The sequence below is a fragment of the Schistocerca americana genome, chromosome 1 (assembly GCF_021461395.2).
Source record: "Schistocerca americana isolate TAMUIC-IGC-003095 chromosome 1, iqSchAmer2.1, whole genome shotgun sequence".
Taxonomy (NCBI): Eukaryota; Metazoa; Arthropoda; class Insecta; order Orthoptera; family Acrididae; genus Schistocerca; species Schistocerca americana.
Window position 1 is genome coordinate 519,941,943 of NC_060119.1, and position 15,328 is coordinate 519,957,270.

Consider the following 15,328-nt stretch of genomic DNA (forward strand, 5'->3'; position numbering starts at 1 on the left):
TGTCAACATCTCGTAGAAGCATTGCAAGAACAATGACCAGGAACACTGCGTGAAGTGATCATACTCCACGATAATGCCCACCTGAATTCCGCTAGACTGACAAAAAATGTTGTACAGGAGTTGGGTTCGGAACTTACTCCATACCCACCTTATTCACCTGATCTTGCGCCCTCAGATCTTCCCTTCTTCCACACTCTATTGAACGTTCAAGGAAATTCATTTCTGGACGAAAATGCGCACCTCGAAACCATGTGCTTTCTAGAGTCACAGAATCAAGAAGTTACCCCAGCACTGGAAGACTGTCATAAATAGTGAAGGGGAATATATTACTGATGACTAAAGTCTCTGTTATGTGTATCTGTTGTGTTTATTAAACTTACAGGGAAAACGCAACGAACTTATGCACTAAGCCAATAATTTGTTACTACTGGTCACAGAATGCATTCTATGAAGTTCGAGTCTTGGTCTGGCACACAGTTTTAATCTGCCAGGAAGTTTCATATCAGCGCACACTCTGTTGCAGAATGAAAATCTCGTTATGGATGATTTAAATAGTTAAATGGGTGGGATAATTTTGTAAAAGGTTTCCTTGTCTGTCACTTTTAACAGTTCTAAACTTGAAAAAGTAAATGAGTAACTGATATTATCAGGTGATGTGCTCTTCAGAATTGAAAATGTTATTTACTAGGTACTTTATTATTGACAAAGTTGGCTGCTGTTCTATAGAAAATAGTTTTGGAGAACTGTACAATCAGGAACAGAAAATAATTTCATGAACCCAGAGATTGCAGTTACTCTGAAAGTGAGAACATTCCATTTTTACTAGAAATGAGAGAGCAGCCCTTCTAAAATTCTTGCTGCTAATGAAGTTTCCCAGTTTCTTGCATAAAACATTTTTTTTTAATTTAGTAATTAAACTCAGTAGATTTGTGTTAAAGTAAATATCATTGCTTTAGTGTGATTTGGAATCATGCAGATGGGTATGTAATATAAAAACTTAGTTTTGGGTATAAAATTATGTAACATTGTTTTTCTATGAAAGTGGGGAAAAACAGGTTTCCTAATTGCAGAACTGACACTGAAATTTAAATTTGCTGCCTCCAATATGTAATTTTTTCCGAACACACTCTCTGCATACTCATTTCTGATTTCCATGCACATTTTCAATCAGAATTAGAATATATTGCAGTAGCTACAAATTTAAATAACATTTATAGATATATTTACAACATTCATTGTATTTAATTATAATAGTTTCATGGAAAGAAAACAATTGGTAGCAAATTTCACATTTGTTTTGCACACTGCAGTTCTGCCAGCACTTTTATTATAACATACAGCTTTCTTCATCCCAGTTCAAGTTCAAAATGATGCATTACTAGACAGTGCTTTATTAACAAAAATGTTTAATTTCATGCTCTCTGTTATTTCAGAAACCTAGTAACAGCTATTATGATACACCTCCTACAATGTTACATTCAATCAACATTATTTTGAACATAATAAAATAAAAATTTGTCATAGTCCATGTCTCCTGTTCTCTACTGCGGCTCTGAAAGAACTAACACATGAATCTTATGAATCATGAATGAATATGCGAAGGTTAAACATCATGCTGAGAAAGAATACCAGGGGTATAATGCTTTCATGGAGCAGGAAACTGAAAGACAGTTATCAGGAGCCCATGACTATCACAGCTAGAGAACTGGATGATAGCACAACCACGACCTACACGGCAAGGGAGGAAACTGATAAATTGACAAACTTACAAATTCTTCTTCAGATGCTACTCAGGGATGAATTATTGTAAAATGTAAGTATGCTATATTTAATTTTATTTTTAAATTGTTTTAATTTATCTTCATCTCACTTTAAAACAAAAGGCTAAGTATTATAAGGATCTGTATGTTGAAATGTCTGGTGCTAGTAAGTCTTTGATATGGAGTGTTCTGTGCCTACTCATTGCCTGGTATGCCCACACATTTCAGTAAGCAGACATTAACACACTCACATTTAAACTGCAGTGAGTTGCATACTTCCTACATCACTGTCAATGGTGCTTTGTGAGCAATTTTTTCAGAAAATGTTTGAATCATAGCATCAAAGTCTGGGTGTGTTGCCAAATTACATTCAGTTGTCAAGATCTCTGAATCTGAGAGATGTTGTTGGTGCATAGTTTATACAAGACCTTTTTAACATGAGTCAGACTTCTGAATAACCCTTCTACTTCGGCTACAACTGTAGGAATTGTGTAAAAGTTGCACAAAGCTTTATATTTGGCAATAAGCTTGAAATTTTAAGCTCAAGCATCTTACTCTCGAGGTCTAATGGTTCCAAAGAAATGCATTCAAAGTTTTAAGTACAAATTGTTTTCAAATATTTAATTTCTTCTTCTTTATCTATTGTGACATTATTACGGTATTCATTGATAATTAACTCGTATGCTTTAGTGACCTGATCATCAGTCATCTTTGATTATTTCCACAAAATGCAAATGATTCATTTAAAACCATCACAGTTTTGTGATTTTCAAGTTAGACACTAAATTGTGAATAATAACATACAATAAATTTAACTTCTGAATTCAAATCTGCCACTTCACTCCTGGTTTCGTCATGAAATAATTTCCTCTCATTAGGGCGCACCTCTGTAAATACAAGACTGATATTAATTGCACGGGCAGCAACTTTAGATTAGGGAGAATGATGTCTCAATTTTCATGACAGTATTTTAAGTCATTTAATAAGCTCTCAAAGTATCTTATCTCAACATCAATTGTAGTATTTTGAGCTTGTAGTAATTTGCTTCTGTAGCCAGTTGGTACGAACAACTTGAGCTAAATTGATGCCATGATTAAACACTTGAATTATCTCACACAACCAAAACACACTGTACCACAGAAGTGTTTCAGCTGTCCAATTTAACTTACTGAAAGTTTCAACAGCAATGGCAATGTTATTCAAGTAAGCTGAAATCGATATTGCAGTGTCAACCTGAGCTCTCCAACAGATATCAGACATGGAATATAATGAACTTTCAATACACTGTTTCAGTGTTTATCACTGTTGTGAACTACTACTGAATAGTTTGAAAAGGAGTTGAATCACGGTGGGAAAAAAAAGTATCTGCTTTATGACAAGTCTCAGCTGTGTGCACTCCACATAAGGCTGTGATAAGTACACAGAGAAAATTTTGCAAGAGGATTGTATCTGACCTCCTTTACAAGAATTCTAATACTGCTTCCATTATCTTAACTTTGTCTGTGGCATTCACTGATAAGGACTAAATATTTCAGAAGTGTTGATCGTATTAAATGTGCAATAGCAACTCTTATTTTCTGATTACAATTTATGGATTCCAAAACCATTCATTTATTTCATATTTATTAATTTCCTTCTTGAAGTATATATAACACAGGATAAATGTCCTTAGTTCAATATGACTTGAATGAGGATTTGCATCAAAAGTAACTGAATAATACTCATTTTCACTTGGACCCAAGATGGTACTCTTGACATGATGGGCACAACTAAAAAAAAAAAAAATTCATTATGAGACTTACTTGACACATAATGCACTTTTAAACCCTTTCTAGCTTCTTTTGGTCTTTGACTTTTCTAAAGTGTTTTGCAAGGAAAGACTCATAGTGACTCAGAATCTGTAATATTCTGAGGACATTTCCATTACTTGGATCTCCTATTTTCTGAGTTGAACCTCTGAAGACCATGCCTTTGGTCAAGAAATAATGAAACATCAAGTAACAAGAGAGTTTACATGTAAGTTGGCTATCCTACGAGCGACCAAATAAGAACACACTTTATTTTTGAGCATCGACATGGCCAATGTACCTCTTGCATGTCATTTCATTTCTTCACTTTTACATTTATCCCAAGACAACTACATAAAAATAGAAATAATTTGTGTTTACTCTTAAATGCAAAATATTTTCTGTATACTTGTTTTTTGGAATCGGAAGTGCAATATCTTTGAATGCTGTTGACAAACCTACCAGATTATATCAATATTTCACAGCTGTTGCTGTGTATGTTTTTTTGGGAAATGTTTTGGTAGGATTTCCAACATCATTTAAAAGACTCCATCATAATGTGGTTTTAGAGCATGATGACTGAAGAAAATATTGAGCAGTCAAAGTTAAACATGAAACAGAATTGGGTGCAATTTATTTTCCCATATGACTCGTATAGAACTGAAGAACAGAAGTGGAAAGGAAGAGCCAGTTCGGTTATGCTGGTGCTGGGGTAATGTTCTTTTATTTATTGTGTGATACAAAATTTGTTTTACAATAGCAGTGTGATATTTGCCCTGTGGGTCCAAACCTTGATAGACTTGGGAGCGCCCCCCCCCCCCCCCCCCCCTGGAGGCTTGGGCCCTGGGGATTTTGCCCCCCCCCCCCCCCCCCCATTCACCCTGTCCCCCTTCCCAACCTCAAGTCATTGGAGCTGGCCACTGCATGGTGCTGGCTCGACACACCATGCTGGGATTGCAGTCTGGCAGATGTAGTGGAGACTGTGTCAGATGTGGCAGGTAAAGGGAGAGAAAGGCAGTAGGCAGGAAGGGGGGTTGCTTGCTAGGGATGTGGGAGGAGGGGGTGGCACGTGTATGGTTAAGCATGTGCAGCATGGGCACCAGAGCAGGTGGGGAGCAATCCACAATGACGGTGATGTGGACTGGGAGGGGGGTGACAAGACAGAGGAAAGGAAAACTGTCGGGTGGAGGGCATGGGGGCAGAGGGTTAACGGAAATTGGGGCCAGGACAGGTATGGGAGTGAAAGATGTGTTGAAAGGATAACACTCATCTGAATAATGCAGAAAAGCTGGCCACAGTTTAGCAGTGGCCATTCATTTTAGTGGACAGCTGGTTAGTTTTATATTGACTTGAAAAACTGCGTCAGTGATTGCAGCAGAGTTGGTATACACCATGGCTGCTTTAACAGGAGGCATTGCCTCTGATGGGGTAGTATAAACTTCCCTGATCTCAATTTCTGTTAATCCAATATTCTCAAAACTTCCATCCAACAGTTTCCATTTCCTCTGCCTTGTCACCCCTTCCTACTACATGTCTCTGCATCACCTTCATCGTGCTGTGTGTTCCTCCCCACCGGCTCTGGTACCTGAGCATCACACACCTAGCCCATGCATCTGTCACACCTCCCTCCCACATTCCTACCCAGTAAACTTATTGTCTTCCTCCAAGCTGCTAACTAACTACACCCAATCCCATTTACTTTCTCCCACCTCTCTCTCCCTCTACTAACCCCACCCAACACAATCCCCACCCCATCCAAGTCCATGTTCCGAACTGCAATCCTGGCATTGTGTGCCCAGCTGGCACCATGTAGGGCCTCTCTAGTTCGAGAAAGGATTCATTTTGAAAGCAAGCAAGTTTTCCTTCTTTTTGTGTGTGGCTATCAACAACTCAATGCTTCTGCTATTCAGTGAATGGTCTCCTCTATTCCCAAATTACTTACATTCTCTCAAAACAGTCTTGCTATAATACCATTTATTGTTGTACAGGGTGGTATCTATTGTATCCGTCAATTGCAGTTGGCAACCCAGCCCAAATGTGCACTAAATGTTGCACACACACACACACACACACACACACACACACACACACACACACACACACACACACATCTTTGCTATTGTGAAACATATGTTTTCTACTGACTGAATGTCCACAGCTCTTAAGGCAAGCGTTTACAGCCCATGTTTACATGACTCTTTTTCCTTGTTTTGGTTCACATTACCCTATAATCTTAGTTACAACAGTTCTGGTATATGTATTCCACTATCAGAGATATCAGAACAACTTTCATTTACAAATTTCGACTCGGTCATTTCCAGATCAGGGGCCCTTATCTCAAATTGACATATTTACCCTTCTCCATCATCCCTGAAAGTTTGTACCCTCATTACAGAATCACCCCAAATCTGTCTGCAGCCTTCTGTGACTTGTAGTTAATGCGAATGATGAGTTTCAGGCATGAAAATGTTATAATGCTACTACTTAATGCTTCCTCCATCACATGGCACTTCTCGTCAATCAAGATAATGTATTCTCAGCCAGTTATACTTTTATTCATTGTTTATGCCAGTAAGAGCACAAATTATGGCAGTTATTATCCTGAACAGAAAATAATTTCTCTAATTATTTTGGAGCTTGCTCATGATTAGATCAGAAAGGTTTATTATCTTTACAGCAACAATTGGTACATTAGTGCTGATTTGGATGAGAAACAAATGAGTAAGAGCACAAATGATGCCAGTGCAATGTCCCAAAACATGATGGAGTTCTAAAATTTTAGTTAAGTGACTTGCTACAGCTGTCACAAACACGAAGAAATGCATTTTAGCCATCAGATACACAAATTATACATCAATCTTTACTGATTTTGGTCCTATACTGCAATTTAAATTAGTTGCAGCTTGATATTTGACTCACTGGAGGAGACATGATTTCATTGCCCACGTAACGCCTATTTGCGAGCCGGCTTTTTCTACCATGCCGCCAGCAGTTCAGTTGGTAAGGTGCCCCTCTTGCCATGCTGTGGATAAACAGAACTTCGTGGTGTCGCGCATCAGATGCATATCTTGTGTTTGTCAACTCTCATTTTAAAGTGGTATTTTCTGGAATTGCAGTGTTCTCCAGGCATCAGGTATTGTCAATAAGTGTTTTGTGTTGGCATTGCATTAACAACAACAGTGCAGCATGTCTGAACACACATTAAAAGTTGTCATCCAAGAACACATTCACTGGCTGTGAAGATAATGTTATAATGCAAAATATTCCTCTGAATTCAATGATAGTAATGGACTATGCATACCACTCTGTTATGATACATAAAGATCCAACAAATCAGTGGAGGAAAATAGATATTTTGCTCTGGGTGGTAGGAAATGCTCCATTGGATGAAGTTGAACTTAGCACGCATAAGGCAGTGTTAATGGAATTTTTAGTGCTGTACGAGCCAAACACTCTACACTACCAGATGATTCATGAAGGACCGTGACAAGTTTTGAACACATAACTTATCTTGTGACCATGCTAAAATCTGCTTCTTTTGCCAAAATACAGCAGTGTGTCACTAAAATTCTAATGCATTTAAAACAGCAATTGTGACAGAACCTTGAAACAGTACCATATTAAACTAGCAACTGAGGGCAAGATAGGTCAACAGTTAATGAAAACGCCCATTCTCATTATAAAAATCAACATGCAACTTCACTTACATTGTAGTTGAAAAGCCCACAGAAATTCTCATTCCATCAGCTACGGTCCTTAAAATTGCATTATGTCATTGAAAAATACTCTCCTCTCTGGGCACATCATTTTCCAAAATCTTTTTTCAATAGCTCAGACCATTTATGAGATACGATGGATTTGCGAATATTTCATTCTGGCTTTTTCACTGGTGCATGCGTTCATCACAGAGCGCTCTTTAAATGCATTCCATTTTCTCGAAACTGAAGACAGGTAGTGATATCCTTCCACATTTAAAGAATAATTCAATATGTTATCTATATTTCATACACAGAACATAGGACTTCACATGCACCAAATATAATATCATATTGATAGTTATTTTTCACTGTAAACTTTAAGAATTTCATGGAGTAGTTCACTTGATATTAAAATATCACAATAACTACGACCATTAGCAATATGATAGCCAGTTCATCATTAAGCTATAAGATGTGCAAGGATCAGAGTTTAGTATTGAATAGTTTGTTTAAAATCATTTGAGAAAGACTGCAGATCAGCCAGCTTGTCAGCATGTTGTTATGCAGACAAGTGAGATTGACAAGTTTCGCGTCGAGTAGGCCTGGCATTATCGTCATGCGCTGACGTATTCAGCACACACTGGCAACTATGCTTCGCAATTCATCTTTTCTTAGGTGAATTGAAAGTCCTCAAAGTTACAAGAGGTTTACTTAACCATATGTAACACCAGTCCATCAGACTCTGAACAGCATACAACAGGCCGCACAAGAACACATCAATGAAAATGAAAGAAATAAAGTGAGGACTTATCTGAAATCATCTCATACAATTTCTTTCACACTCAGTTGTGACAATATTTCATCCATCCTGGATTTTCCATTGTTTGTTAAACTCAGTTGTGAGTTACTGAGAGCTCAGACATCTCTTTGCTCAAAGAGAACAATGAGCTATGCACAACATAAAGCATTTGGTAACAGCTTTCATGCAATTGCTTGGTGAGGCTGGCAGCTTTGTAAACAATGTAGTTTAGGCCCAGCCTCTTTTGGTATCTTACACAACCACAGTTCAAATTATCTCACAATGACATTGCTATGTTCAAGTGTCCACATCATCTCAGTTACAGCTAGCAGACAAACATAAAACTTTTCTTTCGGTATTATATAGGCCAAACAGGTCAGGATTTTATGATCAGAGTCAAGGAACATATCAGGCCAAACAAAAAAGACTGCTTTCGGCTAAATGGTCTGAATTTAAACATAATAATTTTTTTATTTTTAAAAATGATTCACAATTCAGTAAAGCAGTTAGCTGATGACATACCAGTAATTTATAAAATAATAATGTGATGCTGTATTTAGTTATAACATGATGATTGAGGGGGGGAAGAGGGGGGGGGGGGGAGAGGGATAGGGATAGGGAGCACTTATGAACATATCTGTTATCTGTCAAATTTTTATGTATAAACAGCTAAAGATATCTATCAAATTTTGAACATATGAAGACAATCGTAAGCAGTCAGATAACATTTGTTACCTCGATCTGATGTAATAACAAATGCAGACAATCCATGCATATAAAATGCCCAAAAATTCTGTATTTCATGTTTTGTTAATAACATTGCACATTCTAATGTAGGCAATGGTTTGACAGTGAAAAAAATATTACCTGCAACTTTGACAGAAGCCTTCATAAGTAAAATTAATCACAAATACACTCAGATGCTGATCCTGATACCAACACAATGCTGGAATTACACTCAAGCATATTTTATTGATTAACATTACTACAAAACTATACGATTGTACACATTTATTTCTGCCATGATGTGTGTTACTGTACATGAAGTAGAAATTTGCTGTGATTTATTTTAATCATTCTTTTTAAACACCACATTCGGGACTACTTCCATCATCTGTGAAAGCAATGTACTTATTAAATTTTTTACATTTCTTTCTATTTAGTTAAGGAGAAAGAAGAGCAAGCAGAAGAAAATTTATAGTTGTATTTGTGAGTAGTGATAGATAAAATAAAGGGAAACAGACATTAACCTACATGTTACAACACAGAAAATTATACTAACCTTCTATCCGTAGTGACATTTCCAAAGTGTCTTCAGAAATATTCAATACTGTAGCAATTATAAAACCTGACACCTCAGGTGTGTAATTGCTTGTCATTTTTAACTTCTAGAATAAAAATAAACATATAAATATCAAACATATGGATTTGGACAAACATATGACAAACGAAAAGCATGTTGAAAGTACCTAAAACCACAGAGTTGAACATAGTAATACATTACCACCAAAACAAAATCAACTTAATAACTTACTGGTGACACCTTTGCCTGTTGAGGGCAAGTGCTCTCCGACTGATCTATCCAACAACAACTCACAACTCATTATCACAGCTTTGCTTCCACTTGTACCTCATCTCCTATCTTCCAAACTTCACAGAATCTCTACTGCAAAGCTTGTAGGACTTGGCTCCTGGAAGAAAAGATATTGCGTAGACATGGCTTAGCCACAGCCTGGAGGATGTTTCCAGAATAGCGGAGCACTTGCCCGCAAAAGGTAAAGGTCCCAAGTTCGAGTCTTGGTCTGGCGCACAGTTTTAGTCTGCCATGAAGTTTCAATTTAGCTTATGATTTACCAGTTACAATTGTCAATCCTATCTTTTACTCTACTTCTGAATCACTTTCCATATGTAATACCTCTTCAAGCTATTCTTCAATGCCTGTGTTAATCTATTATTTTAATCTTGTTGTGATCGTTGATTTAAGCTGTTATTTAGGTTCTGATGTACCTATTTTTGAGGTTTAATATTGATGTTTTCTGGTTTGCTTCCTTAATATTTAAATGTTTAACATTTTCATTACATTACCACTGCATTGTCAAAGATGACATTTACTCTGTACTCATACCTCACTCTCAATGTGAAACTTCTTTTTCAAAGTTGTTCATGAGTACTGTGTCTTCTCTGATGATGACAATTAGCTGAAGTGTGATCATGACCTTATAAGTCTAAAACTGGCAAACAAAGTAACTTAAAATTGTAGAACATGCACAATATTGTGTTTTTGATTTATAATTACAAAATGTAAATGAGGTACACAATATGACATAACATATGCAAATACATGGAGTTTTTGAGAATGAGAAGAAAGACAGAGTGACAGCTGCTCTGGTTATTTGTAGAACATTCTTTCAGATAAAAAAACTGGGTGGCAATATCTTAAAACTGAAGATGACTAAGTAATGAACTGTTGTTGCCTTAGGTTCTAGTGTACAACAACATGGCCATTTAAGTCCAGACACAAATACATAACATTATTTACATTAAGACTTGAGAACACTGCAACTATTTTTCGAAAAATTGGTGAGGGAGAAACTTCAACCAAGCACACTTTTTTTAAACAACAATTTACTTTCAGTAATTAGTTTCTGGTCTGTGCCCAGCATCAAGCAGCAGTGAGGAAATCTTGTACAAATTTCTACCACTTATCCTATAATATAAAATAGTATAAGAGATTATATGATTTACAAAAGCTTTTACACTGTTCAACAACAGCTACATGTATACAGTTCTTTGACAAAATTATAAATTTCACAACCATTAATTTCAGGGGTTCTGAATTAAATAAAAAATATATCAAGAATATTGTGTTAATGTATGTAATGTATATTTTGTTAATGTATGGCAGCTGGAATTTTGGTAGTAACAGTTATTGTTACTACCAAAATTCCAGCTGCCATACACTAACAAAATAACAAGGAAAAACTCAGGTAAGTAATATAGTACATATAATAAGTGAGGAAAATGAATATACACACGAGGCAAAAGGGAAAACCTCATGATTCAAAGGTTCTTAAAAAAGTGGCCTCAAAAATAAATTAGAAACTTAGACAAAGCTCTCCCAAACAAGCTGATGTACATCTACATACACACACTGCATGGTGCACAGTGGAGGACACCTTGTACTAGTATTAGTCATTTCCTTTTTCCTACTCTCAAATGGAGTAAGGGAAAAATGACTATCTGCAAGACTTCATACAAGCCCTAATTGTTTTCAAGGTCCTTACATGAAATGTATGTTGGTTGCAGAAGATTCATTCAGCAGACAGCCACAAACACTGGTTCTTTAAATTTTCCCAACAGTGTTTTGTGAAAGGAAAATCGTTTTCGCTCTTGAGATTCCCAAATGAATTCACAGAGCATTTCCATCATACTCACATGTTGATCAAATGAAATGACAACAAATCTAGCAGCACACCCCTTAAATGCTTTGATGTTTTCCCTTAATTTGACCCAATGGGTATCACAAACATTTGAGCAGTAATTAAAAATGGGTTGCACTAATGTATTTAATTGATGTGACTGCATCTAGCAGCACACCACTAACACTGTATTGTAACATTATAGGATTGTTTCTCCTACTCATCTGCATTAAGTTACATTTTCATACACGTAGAGCAAGCTGCCATTCATCACATCAAATAGAAATCTTGTGCAATTCATCTTGTATTCTCCTACAGTCACGCAACAAAATTTTCCCATTCACTACAGCATTATCAGCAAACAGTTGCAGATTGCTGCTCATTCCGTCCATCAGCTTATTTATGTATATAGAGGACAACTGTGGTTTTTTCACATTTCCCTGGGGCATTCCTGATGTCACCCTCATCTCTGCTAAACACTCTTCTTTTTGAACAATGTACTGTGTTCTATTACTTAAAAAGTCTTTGAGCCAATCACTCACCTGAGATACTATTCTGTGTCCTCAGATATTCATAAATCTGCTGTGGTACAATGTGTCAAACACTTTCTGGAAATCTAGGTATGTGGAATCTGCCTGTTGCCCCTAATCCAAGGTTCACATGATATTGTGCAAGGAAAGGGCAAGCTGTGTTTTGTACGAGGATGTTTTCTACATCTGTGCTGATTTGTGGACAAAAGCTTCCCTGATTCAAGGAAATATATTATATTCAGTCTTAAAATGTGCTCAAGAATTCTGCAGGAATTCTCTTAATTTTACAGGTCCATTCTTTTACCTTTTTTATATACAGAAGACATCTGCTCTCTTTCCCAATCACTTGGGACTTGATGCTAGGTGCGAGATCCATGATAAATGCAGGATAAACTGTAAAACCAAAGTAAGATTCCATCCAGACCTGGTGACTTATTTGTTTGTAACTCTTTCATTTGCTTCTCAATGTCAGAGATTTTTGTTTCTATGTCCTCCAAACAGGAGTGTGTGTAACAAATAAATGATGGTATATCTTTTTTTGATCCTCCTGCATTAATGACATAATTCAAAATGTCAGATTTCATTTTGCTATCTTCTAACTGCCACACCACACTGGTTGATGAGTAACTGAACAGAGGACTTCAACCTGCTTAGTGATCTCATGGAGGACAAAAATTTTCTCAGGTTCTTGACAAGATCTTTTGATGGAAGTTGTTGCATGCTTCGTGCATCTACGTTTTTTTAGATGTATGAGTTTTCACCAACTTTTAGCTGTTAACGTTTCTGCATCCCTTTCAAACCAAGAGTGCAGCAATCTCTACTTCTTCAGCATTTTCTGAAAATTTTTATTAAACCATGGTGTGTCCTTCCCATCCTTAATACACTAACTAGGCACGTGCTTCTCCAAAACGCAATCTACAATCAGATTAAACTTTGTCTATAACTTCTCTATTTCCATTATACTAAAGCTAAATGATAAAGGCAGCCATGCAGTATTAATTTAGGAAGATGATTAACTAAATAATAAATTGATTTCTTGAAAAATAACAAGAAAAGAGAAGTCAATTCTGATTCAAACCTTAAATTAAAGGGAGTAAAAAAGTCAAAGAATAATTTTGTTGTACCGTCCTGTAAAAATCTGGATACACACTAATGAGTCAATGAGACACAAAGCTGTCATCAAAGCTTACAATTCATCAAGCGAACTGCCGGTGGCATCCAATCATTAACTAGCAAGAAGTCCATTCTACAAAATTAGAAACAAACTTAATGACTTTCTCAATAAAGCTTACAAATTTGAAGAGAGTTTTTGAGTAAGCTCTAGCTATGGGCTAACAGTAATCAATGGCTCTCAAGAGATTCACATATTTTGATATGGGAAACCTCTATAAAAGTAACCAGTAAATGAGACAACTTCATTGGTTAAAAATAATCTGCTTAAATATAAAATGCCATTTGTCAAATTACGAGTTTATTGAAATACTGACAATGGTGCTATTTAGCAACTACTTCAACTTTAATACTGAATATATCTAAAAATAAAGATGCTGTAACTTACCAAACGAAAGTGTTGGTATGTTGATAGGAGACAATAAAAAACACACAAACACACACACAAATTTCGAGCTTTCGCAACCCAAGGTTGCTTCATCAGGAAAGATGGAAAAAGAGGGAAAGACGAAAGGATGTGGGTTTTAAGGGAGAGGGTAAGGAGTCATTCCAATTCCGGGAGTGGAAAGACTTACCTTAGGGGGAAAAAAGGACAGGTATGTGTGTGTGTGCGTGCGCGCGCGAGTGTATACCTGTCCTTTTTTCCCCCTAAGGTAAGTCTTTCCACTCCCGGGATTGGAATGACTCCTTACCCTCTCCCTTAAAACCCACATCCTTTCGTCTTTCCCTCTCCTTCCCTCTTTCCTAATGAAGCAACTTTAGGTTGCGAAAGCTCGAAATTTGTGTGTGTGTTTGTGTGTTTTTTATTGTCTCCTCTCAACATACCAATACTTTCGTTTGGTAAGTTAGAGCATCTTTATTTTTAGATATATTTTTCCCACGTGGAATGTTTCCCTCTATTATATTCATATCATTGATAATGAATATTATATACAAGAAGATGGATTTGCAATGGACAGTTGTCTGGCTAATCTGCATACCAACATTTACATAAATCATTTGGAGTGGACATTTTTTGGTGCTTCTTTTGGGTCATCCACCCTCTGATTGGTTTGACACTGCCTGCAATGACTTCCTCTCTTCACCTCAGAATAGTGCTTACACAAAATGTCCTCAACTACCTGTTGGATGTATTACAATCACAATCTTACTCTACTGTTACTGACCTTTACAGCTCCCTCTGGTACCATGGATGTTATTCTGTGATGTCTGACTGTATTTTTTCATCCTGTTCTTTCTTTCTGACAGTTATTCTGTGGAGAACCTTCTCATTTCTTATCTTATCAGTCCATCTATTTTCAACATCCTTCTACAGCACCATATCTCAAATGCTTTGATTCTATTCTGTTTCAGTTTTTCCACCGTCTATCATTTGCTTCCATTCAATGCTGCACTTCTAGCATACATTCTTATACATTAATTCTTCAAATTATAGGCAGCATTTGATACTAGAACACCTTTTGGCAAGGTGTGCCTCTTTACCTGAGCTAGTCTGCTTTTAATGTCATCCATGCTCTTTTATTTATCATCCAAGGTAGCAGAGCTCCTTAACTACATTTAGTTTGTGTTTATGAATTTTGATGTTAAGTTTATTGCTTACCTAATTTCTGCTACTTCTGATTACATTTGCCTTTCTTCAGTTTACTCTCAATCCATATTCTGATGTCATCAGAATTCATTCTAACAAACATGTCCCGTAATTCTTTATATTTGCTTAGGGTAGCAATGTCATCAGAAAATCTTACTATTTATGTCCTTTTACTCTGAATTTCTATCTCTCTCTTGAACCTTTGTTTCATTTCTGTAATTGCTTCTTCCATGTTCAGATTGAACATTAAGGTCAAAAGACTCTATCCCTGCTTACACCCTTCCTTATCTAAGCACTTCATTCTTGGCCTATCATTCTTATTTTTTCCCTCCTGGTTCATGTATATATTGCATATTACCCATCTTTTATAATAGCTAACATATTTTCCTGATAATTTTGAACAGTTTGCACTATTTTGCATCGTTGAATAATTTTTATATGTCAAAAAATTTTATGAATTATCTTGATTTTTCTTCAGTCTCACTTACATTATCACGCACATCAGGACTACCTCTACGGTACTTTTACCTTTCCTAAAGCCAAACTGATCATCACTTAAGAGATCCTCAATTGCCTT

At 36.5% G+C, this 15,328-nt stretch overlaps 1 protein-coding gene across 1 annotated transcript in view; it reads right to left on the reverse strand.

The window, feature by feature from the left end:
* The window catches only part of LOC124605310, a 66,869-nt gene that overhangs the window by 2,469 nt on the left and 49,072 nt on the right, over positions 1-15,328 (reverse strand). Inside the window, exon 3 of the mRNA XM_047136897.1 lies at positions 9,327-9,432. Within this exon, the coding sequence (XP_046992853.1) occupies positions 9,327-9,432 (106 nt within the window). The remainder of the gene's footprint in view (positions 1-9,326; positions 9,433-15,328) is intronic.